The 19,090-nt window shown below is 31.8% G+C and overlaps 4 protein-coding genes across 4 annotated transcripts; 3 read left to right on the top strand and 1 right to left on the bottom strand.

Annotated features, from left to right (window-relative positions):
* The first annotated feature begins 5,892 nt into the window (after positions 1 to 5,892).
* Positions 5,893 to 7,218, top strand: LOC147936104 (uncharacterized). Its single transcript, XM_087468592.1, has 5 exons — positions 5,893 to 6,250; positions 6,333 to 6,562; positions 6,644 to 6,811; positions 6,920 to 6,970; positions 7,132 to 7,218. The coding sequence occupies exons 1-5, from the start codon at positions 6,004 to 6,006 to the stop codon at positions 7,216 to 7,218; spliced, it is 783 nt and encodes a 260-aa protein (XP_087324718.1). The 5' UTR covers positions 5,893 to 6,003.
* A 77-nt stretch (positions 7,219 to 7,295) lies between these two features.
* On the top strand, positions 7,296 to 8,282 carry LOC147936103 (uncharacterized). Its single transcript, XM_087468591.1, has 3 exons — positions 7,296 to 7,560; positions 7,661 to 7,894; positions 7,996 to 8,282. Exons 1-3 carry the CDS (start codon positions 7,296 to 7,298, stop codon positions 8,148 to 8,150), a joined length of 654 nt encoding a protein of 217 aa, XP_087324717.1. The 3' UTR covers positions 8,151 to 8,282.
* Positions 8,283 to 12,791: 4,509 nt separating this feature from the next.
* Positions 12,792 to 15,174, top strand: LOC104718966 (calmodulin-like protein 8). Its single transcript, XM_010436797.3, has 4 exons — positions 12,792 to 13,014; positions 13,136 to 13,293; positions 13,685 to 13,765; positions 14,845 to 15,174. The coding sequence occupies exons 1-4, from the start codon at positions 12,936 to 12,938 to the stop codon at positions 14,980 to 14,982; spliced, it is 456 nt and encodes a 151-aa protein (XP_010435099.1). The 5' UTR covers positions 12,792 to 12,935; the 3' UTR covers positions 14,983 to 15,174.
* LOC104718965 (uncharacterized) lies at positions 15,127 to 17,478 on the bottom strand. Its single transcript, XM_010436796.3, has 3 exons — positions 17,193 to 17,478; positions 16,368 to 17,108; positions 15,127 to 16,290 (listed from the first exon to the last, which is right to left on the bottom strand). Exons 1-3 carry the CDS (start codon positions 17,224 to 17,226, stop codon positions 15,296 to 15,298), a joined length of 1,770 nt encoding a protein of 589 aa, XP_010435098.1. The 5' UTR covers positions 17,227 to 17,478; the 3' UTR covers positions 15,127 to 15,295.
* Between the last annotated feature and the right edge of the window lie 1,612 nt (positions 17,479 to 19,090).

Raw genomic sequence — 19,090 nt, 5'->3', positions numbered from 1 at the left:
GCAATCTCTTGAATCGTGTCTTTAGTATAGTAGTTAACTGGAATATTACGAAGACGAATCCAAGCCGGGAGTAACATCAAATAATCAATTGATTTAGAAGGAGTTTTGAAACAAGGAGTTTGGACTCAGAATGATTGGTGTGTAGTGATCGGTTCATTCTCAAAATACAAATCAATTGATTTAATTACTCTTAAAGCCAATATATCGTTTCCTTCTCGTGAAGGAAAACCAAATTGTCTCCACTTCTTTCTTAATCTTTATCTTCCTCCAACTTGGTTTAAGATAGTGATAACCTTTTACTTCATCTTTTACAAATTTTAGCAAATTTAATTAATCACATCTTCCTTTTCCGATCCTAGACCCCGTTCTCTTCAATCTTTAACTTCGCTCGAAATATTTGTTCCCTTATGATTTTTATGGTAACAGCTGACTAGCTGAGGAATAATCAAGTCGATGGGGATCTTGCAAAATCGAGCAGTGATGAAACGAAAGGACCTGGTCTTATCTCGTGTATTTATTTATTGTGAAGGCTAATTGTAACAAGAGCACTACTAGACTTATTTGAGAGAAGCAAAGGTCAAAAACCAAAGTGTTTGAATGGTAATGCCATCTCATGGATCCCCTGATGTAGAATGCAAGCAAATATTTTGTTTTCTACAAATCTCCAGCATCAACAATCAAAATTGAAATTTTGTATATGTACGAACTGTACGTAGTATTGTTTATATTATTTTCTTTAGGTTGACCTAGGTACAAGGAAGGAAGGTCAGATATTTTTTTTAATTTCCCTACTTGTTATTGAGAAAAAACATATTTGCTCTATCAAAGTTTTTTTCTATAGTTATGTTGACCTGGTTCAAAAATCATCTAGGTCCAAAATTTGTGAATATAGCGATACTATTTTGTTAGACCATCTCCAATGTATTATAGAAGAACTATACAATAGAGATGATTTTTACTTTAATGTATTTCTCTATAATAGATAACTCTATTTTTTCTTCTAGATTTTTTTTTTAATTTCTTTATATATAAAGGTGAAAATATAGGTGGATTGGAACAAATTTACTTTAAAATAGGGTATAGAAACAAATATAGAGATGAACTTAGCGAAAAAAAAATATCGATCATATTCTTCATCAACATATTCTCGTACAACACAAGGATACATGTTATGGTCTCTGTTTCCTTTTGAAGAGATTACTCCAATTTGTACGTACATGAAAAAAACAAGGAAATTTGTTAAAAATACCGTTTTTGAGATATCCTTTTCAAAAATACCCTTTTTTGAACATTTTTATTTTTATACTCTTTTACATAATTACAATATTTTAAATTAATTCTTAATTTTTTTATAGGTTTGGGTTCTTTATTTCATATTTAGGGTATAGATTTTAAGAGATAGGGTTTAATATTTAGGGTTTAAGGTTTATAATTTAATCATTTTATATATTAAAAATGAGTATTTTTGAAAATGGACACCATGAAAGTATATTTTTGAAAAGTGACATAGAATCTCCCAAAAAAACAAACTTACGTGTAACTACGCTTAAGAAGTCAGAAAAGGATGAATATACTAAGGTTATGTGCATTGGTAGTTACTGGTAGAGTTTTTCATAACTAAAACAAATGAAAAATAAAAAATAATATTATTTTAATGAAAAATAGGAGAATCGGTTCTTAAGGTCTCTAATAAAATTAGTTTTCTAACAAGTTCCATTATTCATAATTTTATATTATATATTTATATTATTTAAAATTAATATTAGTTGATACAATAAAAATATTAGTATGATTAAAAAAATTTTGAGAGTTGAGAAAAAAATAGTATTGTGAAACTTTCACTAACTATATTAGTATTTATAATTTTATCATTGATAATATCATATAAAAATAACTAATTAATAAAATTAAATGAATTTAATAAATAACTTAATATGTTTTTTTTAAAATGAATAACTTTTTCTAGAATTTATGATAAAATGCAAAATAATTAAATAAAATAAAAATTCAAAAAACTTACACAAAATATTAAATTACAATAAAATATTATATTGGTGAGAAACTCAATGGACACACAATTAATCAATACAATAAAACTTGAATGTTTTTCTGGAGAGCATGACACATCTGCATTGGGAAGCATTCTAAAGATGATACATTAATTAAAACAGGTAACCAATGAAAATATTTTAATTAATACAGCTCATCATTCTATTCCAATAATAATCATCTGTTCCACGTCACTTTATTCTTTTTATTTAATTGATATTCTATTAAAGACCATAAAAAATAAAATGTTACAAAATCTATAAGAGTTAACCGGCCCAGTCAAAATATATTTAGCAAACCAAGTTTAAATCTAAATAGTCCAAGTTAGTTGGTCCATGAAGAATAAATCAAATACTAAACTTGAACTTTTCACATGGATTGATTTGGTTTGGTGTGTTTCATGTAGTTGTGTAAAATTATAAATATGTGAATATGTAAAGAAATGCCACGAGCCACGAATGCGGGCATTTGACTTAAGTTCTAAAAAATAAGGACGCGCCATCGAACATACGCGGTAGCAACTCCGTCAACTGTCGTGCTTGGTCCCCGAAAACCCTCACAGTGAAGCATATAGTTCAAGATTCTGCAGTATCCGACACAAAAAGAAGAAAGCTTCATTTTTTTTTAAGTTTTTGTCTCCTTTTAATCCACTACGGATGTTTTGTTCTCTTGCAGTTGTGATAACACTATTAGACTTAAGAGAAGACTGCTTCAAATGTGCTTTGATTAATGGTAAACTCCTATTAAATTACATGGGTAACACCATGACAACCAATAAGGAAAGACGATTTCTTACAACTATTCTTTAATTACATTTATCCGATTTTGTTTTGTTTTTGTGAATTTGTTTTTTTCTTTTGTAAATGGAGAGGAGCATTATAAAAACAGAGGAGGCGACAATTGCGGCGATGAATGCAGAGATTTGAAGAATCAAATCTCGATTACTTGAAGAAATTCCAAAACTTCAAAAGATTGCTATCAAATAGTTTTTTTTTTCCCGTGACCTAATTTTAGATCAAAAGGCAATATTTTAAAAAACTGATGATTTGTTTCTTCCGTATTGTTGATTGGGTTTCTTAGATCTCATGATAAGAAATTGGGCTTGTTAGTTTGGTTGATGCAGGCGGCTGCGTCTATGTTTTTAACCGTTGAATCGAAACAACATTTAAAAATATTAGATGCAGGTCACAGCGTTTGCCGCATCGTCATGACGCAGGTACCTGCGGCAAGCAAACGAACAACCATACTTGCTTTTGCCGCTGCCGCAGGTACCTGCGACTGCGAAACAAACAAGCCGTTATATATTTTCAGGCGAGAGGGCTTTCAAAAGTAGAGTTTGATGATGGAAGAATGATATGGATTTGTCATTGAGAGATAAAATTGAAGGCATGCCAGATATTAGTCTTTGTCTCTTGATGATGTTTACACAACCTATTAAAGCAAATCTCATAATCTTAGCGTATTGTTCAGAGTCAGACTATTGCTCTTATTTTGTTTGGTATTAGTTTTGTTCCTAATTATTGCTTAACTTGCATAATATTGCGTTAGACCACTATTGTGGATTTAGTTGGTCATTCAAAGAATTGGAATTGATTTTGGCTTTGCCATGTTAACATGAGTTTTGGAAATGCACAAAGCACAATGTTCTCTTCTCAAAATAAAGTTTATTAAAGGGCATTTATATTACTTTCCGGCCTAGAATTTTTTTCAATGCTTTCCTTTAGAAGCTGCATATGATTTTTAGACAAATGCAACAAACCATTTAAGTGGTATGACGACGTTAAGAGTTTGGAAAGATTACGTGAAATATTGTCTACACGAGTGCATACAAAATATATGCAGGGACTTTACGTCACTATTATTTATAAATGTAAACATGTAGAGACTTTACAATATATTTACTATGTAAAACTAATATCTGTAACATGTATTTATTAATGCATGCATTTGAAATAGTAAAATAAAACTACTATAATGGGAGCAAATAAAAAACTATAAATCTTAAATCATCTTAAATTTTTATATTCATATAAAAGGTTTTATTAAGTATGATAGTCGATGAATATATACACACATATATATATATATTACAATATAAAGACAAATTAATTATCTGTTAAAAAAAATTAATTATTTGTAAAAAGTTATACACATAAAGTAAAAACATAAGGAAAAAACAAATACAATCACTGTACAATACATTCATCATTTTATATAGTAATGTATATCATTTTTTTTACAACAGTACAAATTATACGTTTGTCCTTGAGAAAGACTGAGTTCTAACCGAGATTTAGTGAGAAGACAATAGAGGTGAGTATGAGTGTCTTCTCATTTATATATGTCTTGTTTCAGTTTTTTCATGAAATATTCACAAAAAATATTACTCAAAACAGTTTCGTATAAACTCTCCAATAGAGATACTAATCCTCTTGATTCTCTCCAAAAGATAATGTAAGGGACCATGATTCTAGAGTAAATAACATTAGTTTGTTAAGTTTTAGAGACTGAAACACCAAAATATTGTTTACTTGATTAGTTTTAAACACATCTTACAAAAAATACTCCACATACCCATTTTGTATGATGTGTATAAAACTAATCAAATTGTTTGTTTATTTTTGTTGCATTTGCGTATAGAGTATATTCCAAGTATGGTTACTTTTTAACAGTGATTTGTAAATATATTTTGTGAGCTATGATTATAAAGCTAACACTAACAATGGTTCTCCAATGAATCATAACACAAAAAAAAAAAAATTTGATTTTAGTCTATAATTTCATTACAATAATAAAATAAAAAATAACCAGAAACAAATTCTAACAAAAACCTAAAACAAAATATTACCAATAAAAAATTTTCACAAACTATATTAATAATGATTTTTAATTACAAACACCATACAAATTATCTTAAAAATAATTAAAATAAAAAATACAAAAAATAATCTCACGGGACAGCACGGGACACTATCCTAATATTAATAAAGACTTCTCAAAATTTTATACGTTAAAAACGTTAATATTTTATGATGAAAAACTCAATTGATCTCTCACGAATGCACATGTTCTAAGGAGTAAGTTTCTTGTATCATAATTTGTTTTACATACATTGACGGCATATGATGACTGGAGAATCTAGAAAGCCTAAAAGGAATTGCTCATGCCTCGTAGACTTTTCTAGCCAATATTTTTCTATTTAGGATTACTCAATGGTGTCTACATCTTGATAAGAGAAAAGTGAAGATGTATATTCTTGGGAATAAATATTTAACCATTTTTTTATCTTATCAAAAAGTATAGAAACTATGAAAAGATAAATTATTCAGACTAATAATAAATAAAAATGAAATTCATTTTCTAAATATAATTACCACAGAAAAATATGAGAAATATATAGTACCACATATTGTATGTCATTTTTGTTAATATGCCGTCATATGATTAAAAAAAGAAATGTAAAACTAAATTAAATAATTTAGAAGAGTATATCGCGATATGGCGCGTAGCCAGGATTTTTCTCCAGTCTTTAACTATAAAAATTGACCAAAAAAAAATAAAAAAATGTACACATAATTTACTCACTCATCTTTATTCAATCTATTTCATTTGAATATGTAAAAATGTTTCTCAATTTTGTGATTAAAATGATCTAATTATCTTAATTTTAAGTTTATTGTTTTCCATACGACTAATTTTTCTTTTATGTAGTCAGCTTCATTTCCAAATTAATCGTTTTTCTCATTTTTAGTTTCTCTTTCGCGTTTCAGATTTGACACGGAACGAGGTGGTGATCTTGATTTAAACGTGTCAATCTCTCCGAATGCTTAATCTGATGTTTGAATAGAGAAGGTTTAGGTTCTTGATTAGAGACCCTAACTGTTAATTTTGTTTTGAATATGATGTTTTGAATCTTTTAGGTTGAATAAATAAATAGGAGATGATGCACACAACATGACAATGCAGGAGGAGGAGGTGGTGAAAACGTTGGTGTGGTGGAACATAAGCAGCTGTCCGATTCCCACGGGTTTAGATCCCCGTCAAGTCCGACCGAGAATAGTATCGGCTTTGAAGAATTCAGGGGTCTCTGGTCCTGTCATTATGACTGCCATTGGCAGACTAACACACAACCCTAATGCCCCTGACGATGATGTCTTGCGAGAGCTATCTTCCACTGGAATCGCTCTTATATACTCCAAAGGTTCAAAAAAATTCTTCTTTTCTATAATTATTTGTACATCAGGGTTTAATACGTAGATCCAACATTGCTTTTACTGAAACAGAACTTCAAACGAATTTGTTTAAGTGGATGGAGAAGAATCCCCCTCCGGCTAATATAATGCTCATATCTGGTCCTAAGGAACTGGACTCCCTAGCTCGTACTCTTTACCTCTTAGAAAATGAGGGATACAAGATTCTTCTGGCATATCCTCAACGCCATCCAGCTCCAGACTGGCTCTGGGATAGCTTTCTGTCTGGTGTTTATAAAGAGTGGCTCTGGACAAACTTACTAGTACGTGTTTTTGACCTTTTCCTCTCTCACTCTCACGTAGCTTTGAAAGAACCATTCTGATTTAGTTGGTTTTCTTAACAGATGGATGATATGGATTCAGGGTCTAAACATGAGACAAAAAGACTTGCTCTTCAGGACAAGTGCAGTGAAACGGGTGAATCTCCCTGGTCTTGCTCAATCTGCTTTTTTGAAGCCCAAAGCTTTGAAGATTTCACCACTCATATCAAGAGTGAAGAACATGCGAGATTTGTAAGCATCCTCTCTTGCTTCTAAAAAACGTATCCCACAAGTTTGCCTTTCTCACTTCAATGAAAACATCTCTGATTTCCATTGGATGTATATTTGGTTATCATGCAGGTTTTGGACTTGGTGACAATTGCGGATGTGATCAAGCGTAACCAATTAAAGGCAAGTTTTGAGATTATTGTTGCTTAGAATTTAGAATTTAGAATTAAAGGCAAGTTTTGAGATTTCTGGAACTTAGAATTTGCCTCAAGTATCCCTTTCTCACTTCATTAAAAATACCACTCATTGAAAATGCCTCTGATATACATTTGGTTGTCAAGCAGCCTTTGGACTATTCCGTGTTTGTTGCTCTCGAACATAACCCTGAAATGGTGGATACGGTGAAACTTCACCAATTACAGGCAAGTTGAGATTTCTAGTTTTCAAAATTTAGGTGAATCTGAAACCTACAATAATTGCCTTCAATTAAATAAATGAATACGAGATTATGGCAATGCAGCAAGTGGAAGTGGAAGAGGAGGAGGAGAAAACGTTGGTGTGGTGGGACATAAGCAGCTGTCCGATTCCCCTTGGTTATGATCCTTGTCAGGTCTGTCCGAGAATAGTTTCCGCCTTGAGGAATTATCCTGTCTCTGGTCCTAATCCTATCACCATAACTGCCATTGGCAGACTCACACACCACCCTAATGCCCCTGACAATGACGTCTTGAGAAAGCTCTCTTCCAGTGGAATTTCTCTTATACACGCCAAAGGTTATAACCTTCTTTAATTTTAACTCTTTCTGGAAGTGTAGTATAGTCTTTTTCTATATAAACTACGGTTTCGATTAGACGTTATTCGTAAATGAAACAGAACTTGAAAAGGATTTGTTTGCGTGGACCAAAAGGAATCCACCTCCGGCTAAGATATTGCTCATATCTGGTACTGAGGAATTGGAATCCTTAGCACGTACTCTGTATAGCCTTGATATGGATGGATACACATTTTTTCTGGCATATCCTCAACAACGTCCAGGTCCAGCCTGGCTCTGGAAACGCTTTCTTCTTGGTGTTTATAAAGAGTGGCTCTGGACAAGCTTACTAGAAGGTGTTTTTCCTTTGTCCTATTTCAGGCAGCTTTGATATTTATAACCAGCAACGCTGTTTCTTAACTAGTTCGACTTTTTCTTTTTCTTTCTTCCCACACAGATGAAATGAGTTCATTGAATGCTGATAAGGACAAGTGCTCTCAAACGGGTGAATCTGTCACATGGTCTTGCACAGTATGCGCTTATGCTGCCCTAAGCTTTGAAGATTTCACCACGCATCTCAAGAGTAAAGAACATGCACAGGTTTGTAATTAAGCATCCTCTATCTTACCACATGAACATGCACATTTGATATTGTCTTACCACAAGTTTCCCTTCCTCACTTCAAAGAAAATATGTGAAGCTGGATTCACTATTTAAAAGCAAGTTGAGATCTCTAACTTTTAGATTGCATGATTTTGGATTTACGTACTGACGTTTGTTGATGCTAAAACATTGAAGTAAAACTGCAAGAAGAGGAAGATTAAAGAGGTTGAAGTAGAAGTGGTACTGTAATGTGTGAACTAGACGAGCCAGAAGGAGAAGAGTGATCAATGAATGGAGCCGAGTAATAATACAGTATCTAATAATAGGTCAATTACCGGTTTAGCTGATAATTGTCTCGGTTTAAAAAAAAATATATACCAGTTTGATGAAGCGCACATGCAAAAGGTTTCGATTGTGTTTGTTAGAAGCAGTGTTCAAGAAATCGCCCTAGGTGGCCGTCTAGGCGCTAGATGCTGGACTTAAGGGTCCGCCACGATTTCTCTGTAATCGGCAGTACTAAGCGGGGCAAGCTATTTGGCAGTCTCGGCAGCGTTTAATCGGATTCGTCGGTTTTAGGCGGCTGCAAAAACATGTTCTTAACATAAAGCTAATTTACAAACGAAGAAGACGATGATATTTTACGCTTTTACTCCGTGAATAGAGAGTCACGTGAACAACTTAACTTTTTAATGGGCTTAAAAAATTGGCATAGTTTTTCTTATTAGGCCCAACAAATGTTACATTTCTTGTCTTTCTTTTTTGTCCTCACGTTTCTTGTTATTTTTATTCATTAGAATAGCTTTTATTTAATAACTTCACCAAATGTTACGATAAAATACATTTTTCTTCATCCCTATTTAAATTTTGGTTATATATACATATACATATTATATATTATATATTATATTTTTGCATAATTGTTTATATCCGCCTAGAACGCTTAAAAAACGTTTAAATTCCGATTAATCCTTCTAGGCGCTAGGCGTTGAGTTACCGCCTAGATTCCGCCTAGAGTTTTCTTGAACACTGGTTAGAAGTTATACCAAATTACAATTTACAAACCAACGATTGTTGCGTTCGATTTTATCAAATTTCAGTTAATTTTAGAATTTAGTTCGGCTATGTAATTTATTTATCTTTACGAAGCTTGAGTCTACTATCTCCATTGCTCTTAGAAAGTGGCATGTCTCATAGAATTTCTATATATCTACCTTAGTCATCTCATCTCCGTTCATGCGCTCGAGCCCTATGGTGATTAGAGATGGTACAAAATATGGTTTAACACCAAAAATTGTAGTAAACTGTAAGGTGTGAAAAATGATAATCTTATTATATAAAGTTGTGTTTTCAAAGTTAGTCATTAACAAGATCATGACATGTGACAAGTATACTGATAAGATGTTGATATGTGTCAAAAATTAATAGTTTTCAAAACAGCTAATTAAGATAATAGCATTAAATCTACATAAAATTTACATGTTTTTTATATCTAAAAAAATTTCCTAAATCAATAAGGAAAATTACCGAACTAATATATTTTTTATTGTACGCTAATTATATTATACGTGTTTGCTTAATTAGATTTTGACATGTATAAAAAAAAGAATTCATAAAACATGTATATTATTATTATCAATAAATCGGGAATAACAAATCTAAATAGAATAACATAAGTTATGTCAAAAGAATTATTTTTTAAAAACGTAATAGAACACCTAATTAAGAAAATAACGTTATATCTACATAAATTGACATGTTTATATCGAAATTTTTGATCTTTGATTTTTTTTTTTTCTGATTTAATTTTGCTTATCTATTGTGGGTCTATGATTCATGCAGGTTCTTCAATAGAAGTTATCATATGCAATGATATGGAATCAAAGTATATAAAACCTGCTAAATTAATCGAGTATGGAGACACTGATGGAGGTTCCAAAAGTGATTCTACAGTTAGTAGCATTATAAGTTTCGAAGATTAGTCGATGGTTGATGTTTCTGGTCAAAATCTAGAGTTCTCTCATATGGATAATGTCAATGATTCCGGTACTGAAACAAAAGCTACTTGATAAAGTAATTGAGAAGCGATTTTGAAATTTGGGAAGTTAGAACGGTAAACCGTTTTAAAATTGGTTTCAAATCGGATTTATGTGGATTTTTATCGGATTTGGTTCGTAAACCGTTTAAACTCAGGTATATAGAGAAATATATGAGAACTTTTGAATCCGGTAGAAATAAGCTGAGAACTTAAGATTCGAGAATATTTGAGACAAAGTCATGGATCCTTTAACGTGATTATGACATATGTCATAATTTTTTTTGTTAACCAAACATTAATTAGAAAAGTACACCAGAATTGGTGACCCAATTCGGAGGAAAAGATTTTACAAACGAAATAGATGAACTTAAAGATCTAGACGACCGAGAAGACAATCCGCTCTCAAATTCGATGAAAGAGGAATCTTGGACAGGGAGAAGAGAGGAAAGGCGGTCCGAAGCAGGTGGAAATCGTCAAGGATATTAGAGAAAGCCGACCAATCTTCAGGAGATTGAATCATCGTAACTAATTCGGCGATGTCCGTCTCAAAGTGCTGACAAACAACTCCATTTGCAAGGAGACACTCCATTGCCCAAAGTAGAGCCTCCAATTCTGCATGAAGCGGGGAAGGGCTTCGACGAAGACATCTAGCACCCAACAATAAAATCTGATCTTCGCCAACTCCACATCACCAATCTGATCTGACATATGTCATATTTTGGATTATTTATGAAGTTTTTATTTTGTATGTCTGAATTATTTAAGACTGATATATACCATCATGATTATAATTTTCAAATTTTTATTTTTGTTATGTTATATTACTTTTTTTTTGAGCAAATATTATGTTATATTACCTTTCTTTCACTTTCTCAATAAAAAATCTTTATTAGGTTGGTCATAAAATTATTGTACTCGAGTTAATAATTTTCACCAGTTGTTCATCCAAAATATCTTTGGAGTAAAAAAATTCATGGTTATTAAAATTGTTTCACAAAACAATTTTAGTAATTAGAAGAACTATAATTATGCCAAAATGAAAGTAAAGTAACATAAAATTTGTTTAATTTGTTTAAAAGACATTTTAAGTGGTAATAAAGAGCATACTTTAATAATAAAATAATTTAGGTGTAAGAGCGTATTTTTAATGATAAAACATACAATAAAATTGTACGTGGTTATTAATTATATGTTGTTTTGATGAATTATTTGCATGTAAAATATTTTGTAATAAGTTGTGAAATGTTCTTGAAAATTTACAATAATAATATTTGTAATGATGAGTATTTGGTAAAAGTTTTCGTAGAGTATAATTTAGCTTTAAAATTTTTATAATATATTTAAAATATAAAAATATAAATAAGTGTATGAAGGTAAATACAAATATGATTTTTTCTCTAATTAAAATTATTAATTTATTTACTTCAGGAAATATTTTTTTATATATTTTTAAAAAATTGTTTAGGGTTTAAAATTTATTTTCTTTAACAATTTTAAAATCCGCATGCCTTATCTAGTAATTTATATTAATGAATATAAATTGTTGGCCCATTGATTTGCTTGCTACCTCTCATTGGTGTTTTATATATATATATATATATATAAATGTTTTATATACCGTGTTTACGAACTTATAATGCAGACCGATAGCGATAGGGGTCAATATATTGATCAGCGTAGCATACATGCATTTTCCCTATTGTTAGAATACCAGATTCAATGCAAGTCTCTCCTAAAATCTTTCTTAGCAATGATTTCCCGATTACGATCTTTCAGCAGTAGCTAGATATTCTTATTAATTATCATATGTGACATGGAAAACTATTTAATCCGATTTATAAAAATAGTCACAATTCCACAATTATTCAACTAAAACTAAAAGTATAAAACACCACTTATTTCGATTTTCTACGTTCACTTCAGTCTGGATCTGTAATAAGTTATCATCCTAGAAAAGGTCATCGATTCATTTTGAAAATGAAATGATTCTTTCAATATTTATTTAATTATGCTTCGTTAATAAACGACGTATCATTTTGTGGGATTCTATAGATTTCACAAGATCATGCTGGCCAAGTTAAGCTTCATAGCAGTTTCGTGATGCTTTCAAGTTTCACCCCTGTGGACCGTACTCGAGTTGATGTGGAGTTTATGGACACTCAGGAGCATGGAAGATGTTCAAATTGCTCTGGATTACCTAATGTAATAATGTTGAACGGTAATTAAGATGGCCGTTGATGCCATTACACAACCTAGGGAGTAGCCAATATTTTTGTATTAAAAATATAGAATCAGGCGTATATTTTATAAGAAAATAAAAAAAAAATATAAGAAGAATGATTTGTGGAACAAATTTTGTGCCCATATTTAAACAAATTGTCCGGACAAACGTACAGACGATTAAGAACTAGATGATTTTTAAACTAATCTTATATATGTGATTTAAATTTTATGTAACAGGCAACAATTCATATTATATGCGATTGGGTCATGTGATCAGAATTAAATTCTTCAGTTCAGTAGTGCTAGAAAACAAACAATTTAAATTGTACTTGTCATTCAAATTAAAATATTATGATGACTTAATAAAAGGCTCTAAAGTAGTTGAAAAGTACATGAGTCCAATGTACAAAAAGGTCTTGTCACGAGTCTCACGACTCTACAAATAGACCATAAATCAGAGAGTACTTCAAACCTTGAGCTCCCTCATCTCTCTCTCTTTTTCTCTTTCCCCCTAAACAAAATTCTCAGAAAACAATATGGAAGAGACAGCACTGACAAAATATCAGATCACTGAGTTCAAAGAAGCCTTTTGTCTCTTCGACAAAGACGGCGACGGTTCTATCTCTTTTTCTCTAACATGTTCATAGAATAATATACTTAAGAACAGTGATATATATATATATATATGTGTTGTGTGACATTTTCACTTATCATTTTTTTTTTTGGAATCTAATAGGTTGTATAACGGTGGAAGAACTTGCAACGGTGATCCGTTCTTTGGATCAGAATCCCACAGAACAAGAACTTCAAGAAATCATCACTGAGATAGACTCTGATGGCAATGGTACCATTGAATTTGCTGAGTTTCTCAACCTCATGGCCAAGAAACTTCAGGTTCCTCTCTCTCTTGATCTCTTTATGTATTACATGCTAAATAGTTTTCTTAAGAAATATACACTTTTATAATTAGTTACATCAAATGAACTATATATTGTTTTTTTAGAGACAAAAAAAAAACTATATATTGTTTTTAAATCGTTGCCTCATTCGTTACGCTTATGTCTTCTAAAAGTTGGTAGCTTTTTTTACAATTAAGGAGAGATATTCAATTTTGTATATATCACAGCAAGTTTTTCTTTCTTTCTATGTTTTTACTTGTTCTCTACAGAAAAAAAAGATTTGTTGTAAAGATCTGTGTTTATATTCTAAACAAGGACATTGTTTATATTATATTACAATTAGTTGTGTAATGTTAATTTGTTGTCGTGATCATGTGATGATATAGGAAAATGATGTTGAGGAAGAGCTGAAAGAAGCTTTCAAAGTCTTTGACAAAGACCAAAATGGTTACATCTCTGCCAGCGAGGTCTCTGTCTTTTACTCTTTTTTTCGCTCTTTTTAAATTTATTTCTAGTTTGGTATATGTTATATAGTTAGATGTCTATATATATGCTTGACTTATTAGAAAACTTATGCGGAGAAAAGAACTTATAATATAACAAATTAGTTCGATGCACTGGAATACTGGATTGCGTTTTTGTACAACGTTCTCCAATAATACCATGTACGGTCTAAAACTGTGTTTTGATTTGCTTATAAATGAATAAAGCTATAATTCTATATATTTTTCGTGTCTACTAAATCCTTCCTAAATTGAGTTGTCGAATTTAAATACGGTACATGAACCAATTTCATAAATGTCTTCTCTGCTAAAATGGTACATGCTCTATATCTCTATAAAGTGTCAAATCCAGGCTAAGCATACCAATAATGGTATTTGTAGAAACCACTTGATATCAATTAATTCTGCATTAACTAGAAAACCGAGAAATCCAGCTAAAACACACTTTGATATATTTAGAATCAATATGACAAAAATCAGACAACAAAGCCAGACAATCTTCCAATTTAAAGAGATCCATAGTTGTTGTCTCACTTATGTTCTAAACATTTTTTTAACAAGACATGGCTATTTATTTATTTCAGTTTATCCTTCCGAAAGTCTGTTTTCCAATCGTGAAGCCTTAGAGCTAGCTGGCATTGTGAATCTATTAGAGAAGAACAGGAGGAACAAAAAAAAAAATTAATAGAAAGTAGTTAGATAGATTAAAATGTGTATGATTCTATTGGTGCACTGGACAGGAGGGCACATGGTTTACCTAGTTTAATTCAATATCTACACATTAATCAACATCCTCAAAAATACATTAATGCGTATACTTTTTTATTTGTATACAAGCACATTTTTGCATGCACATATAAACTATCTAAGTATTAAAAAAAAAAAAAATTGGTGTTCATGATTTTTCTTAATAGATCAGAAAATAATATTTATGTTAGGCTTGACCCATACCGCTCTGATCAACACGCGTACTTTTGATTTATTCTTGGTCGATCGATGGTGCCACATTTGAGATATTAATGTGAAAAGTTGTGTTATTGCAGTTGAGTCATGTAATGATAAATCTAGGGGAAAAGCTAACAGATGAAGAAGTTGAACAAATGATAAAGGAGGCAGATTTGGATGGTGATGGCCAAGTCAATTATGATGAATTTGTCAAGATGATGATCAACATTGGTTAATTTTTTTTAATTCTCTTAATTATATAAGCCAATGATCCTTAATTACCTTGTTAGTTTTTTCTTTATTTTTTTGTCAGCGTGATTTAATTACCTTGTTGGTTTGAACTCCTTTGTGTTTACAATATCTCAACAAATTCTACTGTATGCATAGAAAAATATTAAAATTAAAATTTAAGGCAGTAAAACTGAAAATACAGAAAAGCCCAACTCAGATATACAGAAAATCCAATCCACACGTTCACTTGTTTACTCCAATTTCTCAAAGCAATAATTAAACAAAAAAAAAAACCCATCAAATCACAAAATAATTTGTTTAATTCATGGCAGTGGTGCAACAAAGGCATGTTCCTAAGAGCGAAGATTTGCTCCGTTTTCTGACTATGCCTTTCATAGAACCCGATGAAGCTTTATTGTCCACCAAATTATCTTCATTGTGTTTTTTCAACGACCCTAGAGACATCTCCATTATGCCTCTTGATTTCACAGACTCACTTCTCTTCAGGATCACAGTTTTCTCTTCCACATCGATTGTTGCCTCGTATATCTCAGTCTTGTCCTCACAGATCAATGGAGTTTTCTCTGTTAATTCATAGCTTCTTCCTTCGATTCTTAGGTCATGACCAAAGCTAGGAGCTCGCATCTCAAGTCTAGCTTCTTCATTGCTTTCAGTAGTTTCTTGCGCTTTGTTGCTTGCTACGCAAGAAACAAGCAGAGTCTCAGTTGTGTTAGCTTTCTCTAAACCCATTTTGTTTCTTGAAGGGAATGCCACCTCTGAAACTAACTGTTGAACCAGCGAATCTCCAATACTTCTACTATTCTGGCTCACAGGGAGGGATCGCGACATACGTCTCAGGCTTGATTCTCTTTTGTCCTTGTCTTCCATATAAACTCCAAAACCGGTCTCTTGAATAGCATTTGACTCTTGTGAACAAGGTTTACTGTTAGAGATCGCCTTATCGGCTTTTCCTTCATCTGTAACTTCTTCATCATGAACAACACGATAGTCGAGATTCACAATCTCATGTGGCTCGCTTTCAGGAAACCCTTCCCTTCCTATTCTGTTTTCCATACCAGTCTCTTGATCAAGCTTTGCAACTTCCTCTGAATGAACAATTTCGTCCAGAGACTCATTCACCATGTTTTCTTCAGTTCCAACAGTTTCAAAAAAGCTTGCAGATTCAAAGACCATCTCATCAATCACACAGAGCTTCTCTTCAATACTAGTCTCTCTCGAATTGCTCACAACACTTTGAGTTCCAATCACAAAAAACCCTTCCACTTCTGTCGCCTGACTCACAGTTTCAAAACCTGTTCAGGAACAGAGAGAAAATTGCATTAGGTTAAGTTTCGAATATGAAGAGAAGAGAGAAAAAATTAAGATCAACCTTCAGCAACTGATGTTTGTTTCTGGAGCTTCTCATCGGTTTCCATTAAGAAGCTCTCCAAGCCACTCTGGTTTATCTCTTCTTTGAAATTCTTTACTTTCGATTCATCGACTGAGTCCTTGCTATGTGGTTCTGTTTCTTCAACACCATCAGGCAAGCTCTCTTTCTCTTCATTTCCATCTCCATCTTTTACTTCAACTGCAAGAAACAACTGATCTTGTCTGGTATCTACGGAAATAGAGTCCAACGGAGACATTCCATTGGTTTCTAGCTTTAACCTCTCTTTCTCTGTATCTCCATCTTTATCTTCACCCTCAAGTAAAACATGTTCTTGCGTGGTCTGTACGGAAACAGACTCCCATGGAATCATTTCTTTGGTTTCTAGCATTGAGCTCTCTTTCTCTTTATCTAAATCTTTGTCTTCACCTGAAATAAACAACTGATCTTGCACGGTCTCTAGGGAAACCGAGTCCAAAGGTATCATTCCTTTGGTTTCAAGCTTTGAGCTCTCGATCTTTTTATCTCCATCCTTACCTTCACCTGCAAGAAACTCTTGATCTTGCGTTTCCACGGAAACAGAGTCCAAAAGAGACATTCCATTGGTTTCTAGCTGTGAGCTTTCTTTCTCTTCATGTCCATGTTTACCTTCACCTGCAAGAAACACCTGATCTTGCGTAGTCTCTACGGAAACAGATCCCAATGGAGACATTCCATTGGATCCTTGCTTTGAGCTCTCTTCTTCTGCAATTACACAGACATAACATTAAGTGAGAATACTAATAATACAAATACACACACACAAAAAAAGAAGATTTGTTGGTTTACCTGTTAAAATGGCGTTTGCGTTGGTATTGCCCATATCATCTCCTTTGTTCAACTTGCAATAAATCAAGATCTCTGGATAAATCTGAGAAATTGAAACAGAGAGCAATAAGAGGCGATTTTAGCTGAACGGAGGGTTCCGAGTAGTGTTTGTGTCTGCTGGATTAAAGCATGTTTGGTGTTTTATTGAATTCTGTTAGTATAAATTAGTTAAATGCTTATTAGTTGGCGTCACTTTGTTAGGACCCTACGCAACATTATGAGACCATATGATATGTAAATGTTTCATACAAAACCGTAAGGACAATTCTATTTCTATTTCTAAGTTGGAGGCACAATACATCTAATATTGGACCATTTTAAAGTGAGAGGGCCAACCACTAAATTAAGAATTTTATTTTAGCCATAACTATAGTGTTTCAAGAACTCACCAAATCTCTACATAAATTTGTGAAATAAACACTTAATTAGTAGTATCTACTAAAATCTAGACTTGTATAAAACAATGGATATTATGATAAATCAGAGTAAAAACTTAAAAGATAGATAAATAATATATAATAAGAAAAATATCACTAAAATGCTAGTTTTATAATAATCAAGTAAAATCTTGTACCGGAATAATAATATATGTCCATCTATAAAAAATATACATAGATATATATATATATATATATATCTCATTTACAATAACTAAACAGATTTCGAATATCAAAAGCCAAAGGGTGTGGGTGTAGTTTTGTAAATCGTCTCTATAATTTGAAAAAAAAAAGATATATTTTTCTTGTTTTTGGTTTTTGTAATTTTTGTCTCCTATCCACAACACGCACACTAGTTTATAGATTCTAGATATTTTTGTTCTTTTCTTTTTGTTGTGAATCATAAAATACCATTCAAAACCCAATTATTGGTATTTTTCATAGTCACATCAAATTGAACTCGACAGAATTTTCCATAATACTTTGTCTTTGTTAATGAACAAGAGGTAGATTCTAGAGTTTTATATATTTACGAGTCTATGGCCCAACCATTGTTCCAACCATTCATTTTTTTTTTCTAAAAAAAGAATTATTTCCAACCATTCTTTGGTCCTTGGAATACATAAATTTTTGTTAATGATTCAATGTTTGGTGAGCTAATAGAGTATTAAGAACTTACAAGGGACTAATGGTGGTGGGTCAATATGTTCATCCCTTTTTAAGTGAGGAAATTATTCATAAATATATATAATTCTAATATTGATAAGAAAACTCTTATGATGAGCCAATGGACCTCTCATCTTAAATAATTTTTCTTCTCTAACTTTTATCTTGGATTATATAATTTAAATGATTTGAGCTACAAAATAGCCAATAAACAGCTTTCAACTTTTGAAAGCATTCTCTCTTCTTTTACGTTTAATTTAAAACATAAGAGGTCTTCTTTTCTTGTTTTTTTTGCTGGAATACCTCAAACCAATCCTTTTTGTAATACTTAATCTTAGAAAATAAATTTAAGTAGTAAGATTAACAAAAGTATTGTATGGACATCATTTGAATTAGTTCACATTGAATTATTGGTTAGCATTTGGAGTGACTTCGGCTGTTTCATCATGTAATGATTACAACAAATTGGTTCTTTCTTTATATATTCAATTGTTTCTCTCAAACTTTTTTCAAGTCATTTTCATTCTTTATATATTGGTTCATTCTTTATATGGTTCATTCTTTATATATTCAATTGGTTCTTTCTTTATATATTCAATTGTTTCTCTCAAACGAGAGTTGATCACAGAAGTATCAACGAGGGTTGAATAGAATCAACGAGAGTTGATCATTGTGTTGGAATTCTTAATTCTAACCTCTCTTAGATTAGATCTCTCTTTTCTATATCTCACTAGATTTGGTTTGTTTAGTCTAGAG

The sequence above is a fragment of the Camelina sativa genome, chromosome 10 (assembly GCF_030686135.1).
Source record: "Camelina sativa cultivar CO46 ecotype springtype chromosome 10, ASM3068613v1".
In the NCBI taxonomy this organism is placed as follows: domain Eukaryota; kingdom Viridiplantae; phylum Streptophyta; class Magnoliopsida; order Brassicales; family Brassicaceae; genus Camelina; species Camelina sativa.
Note: the sequence above shows the minus strand (reverse complement) of the source record. Positions and strands in the feature narration are given on the sequence as shown.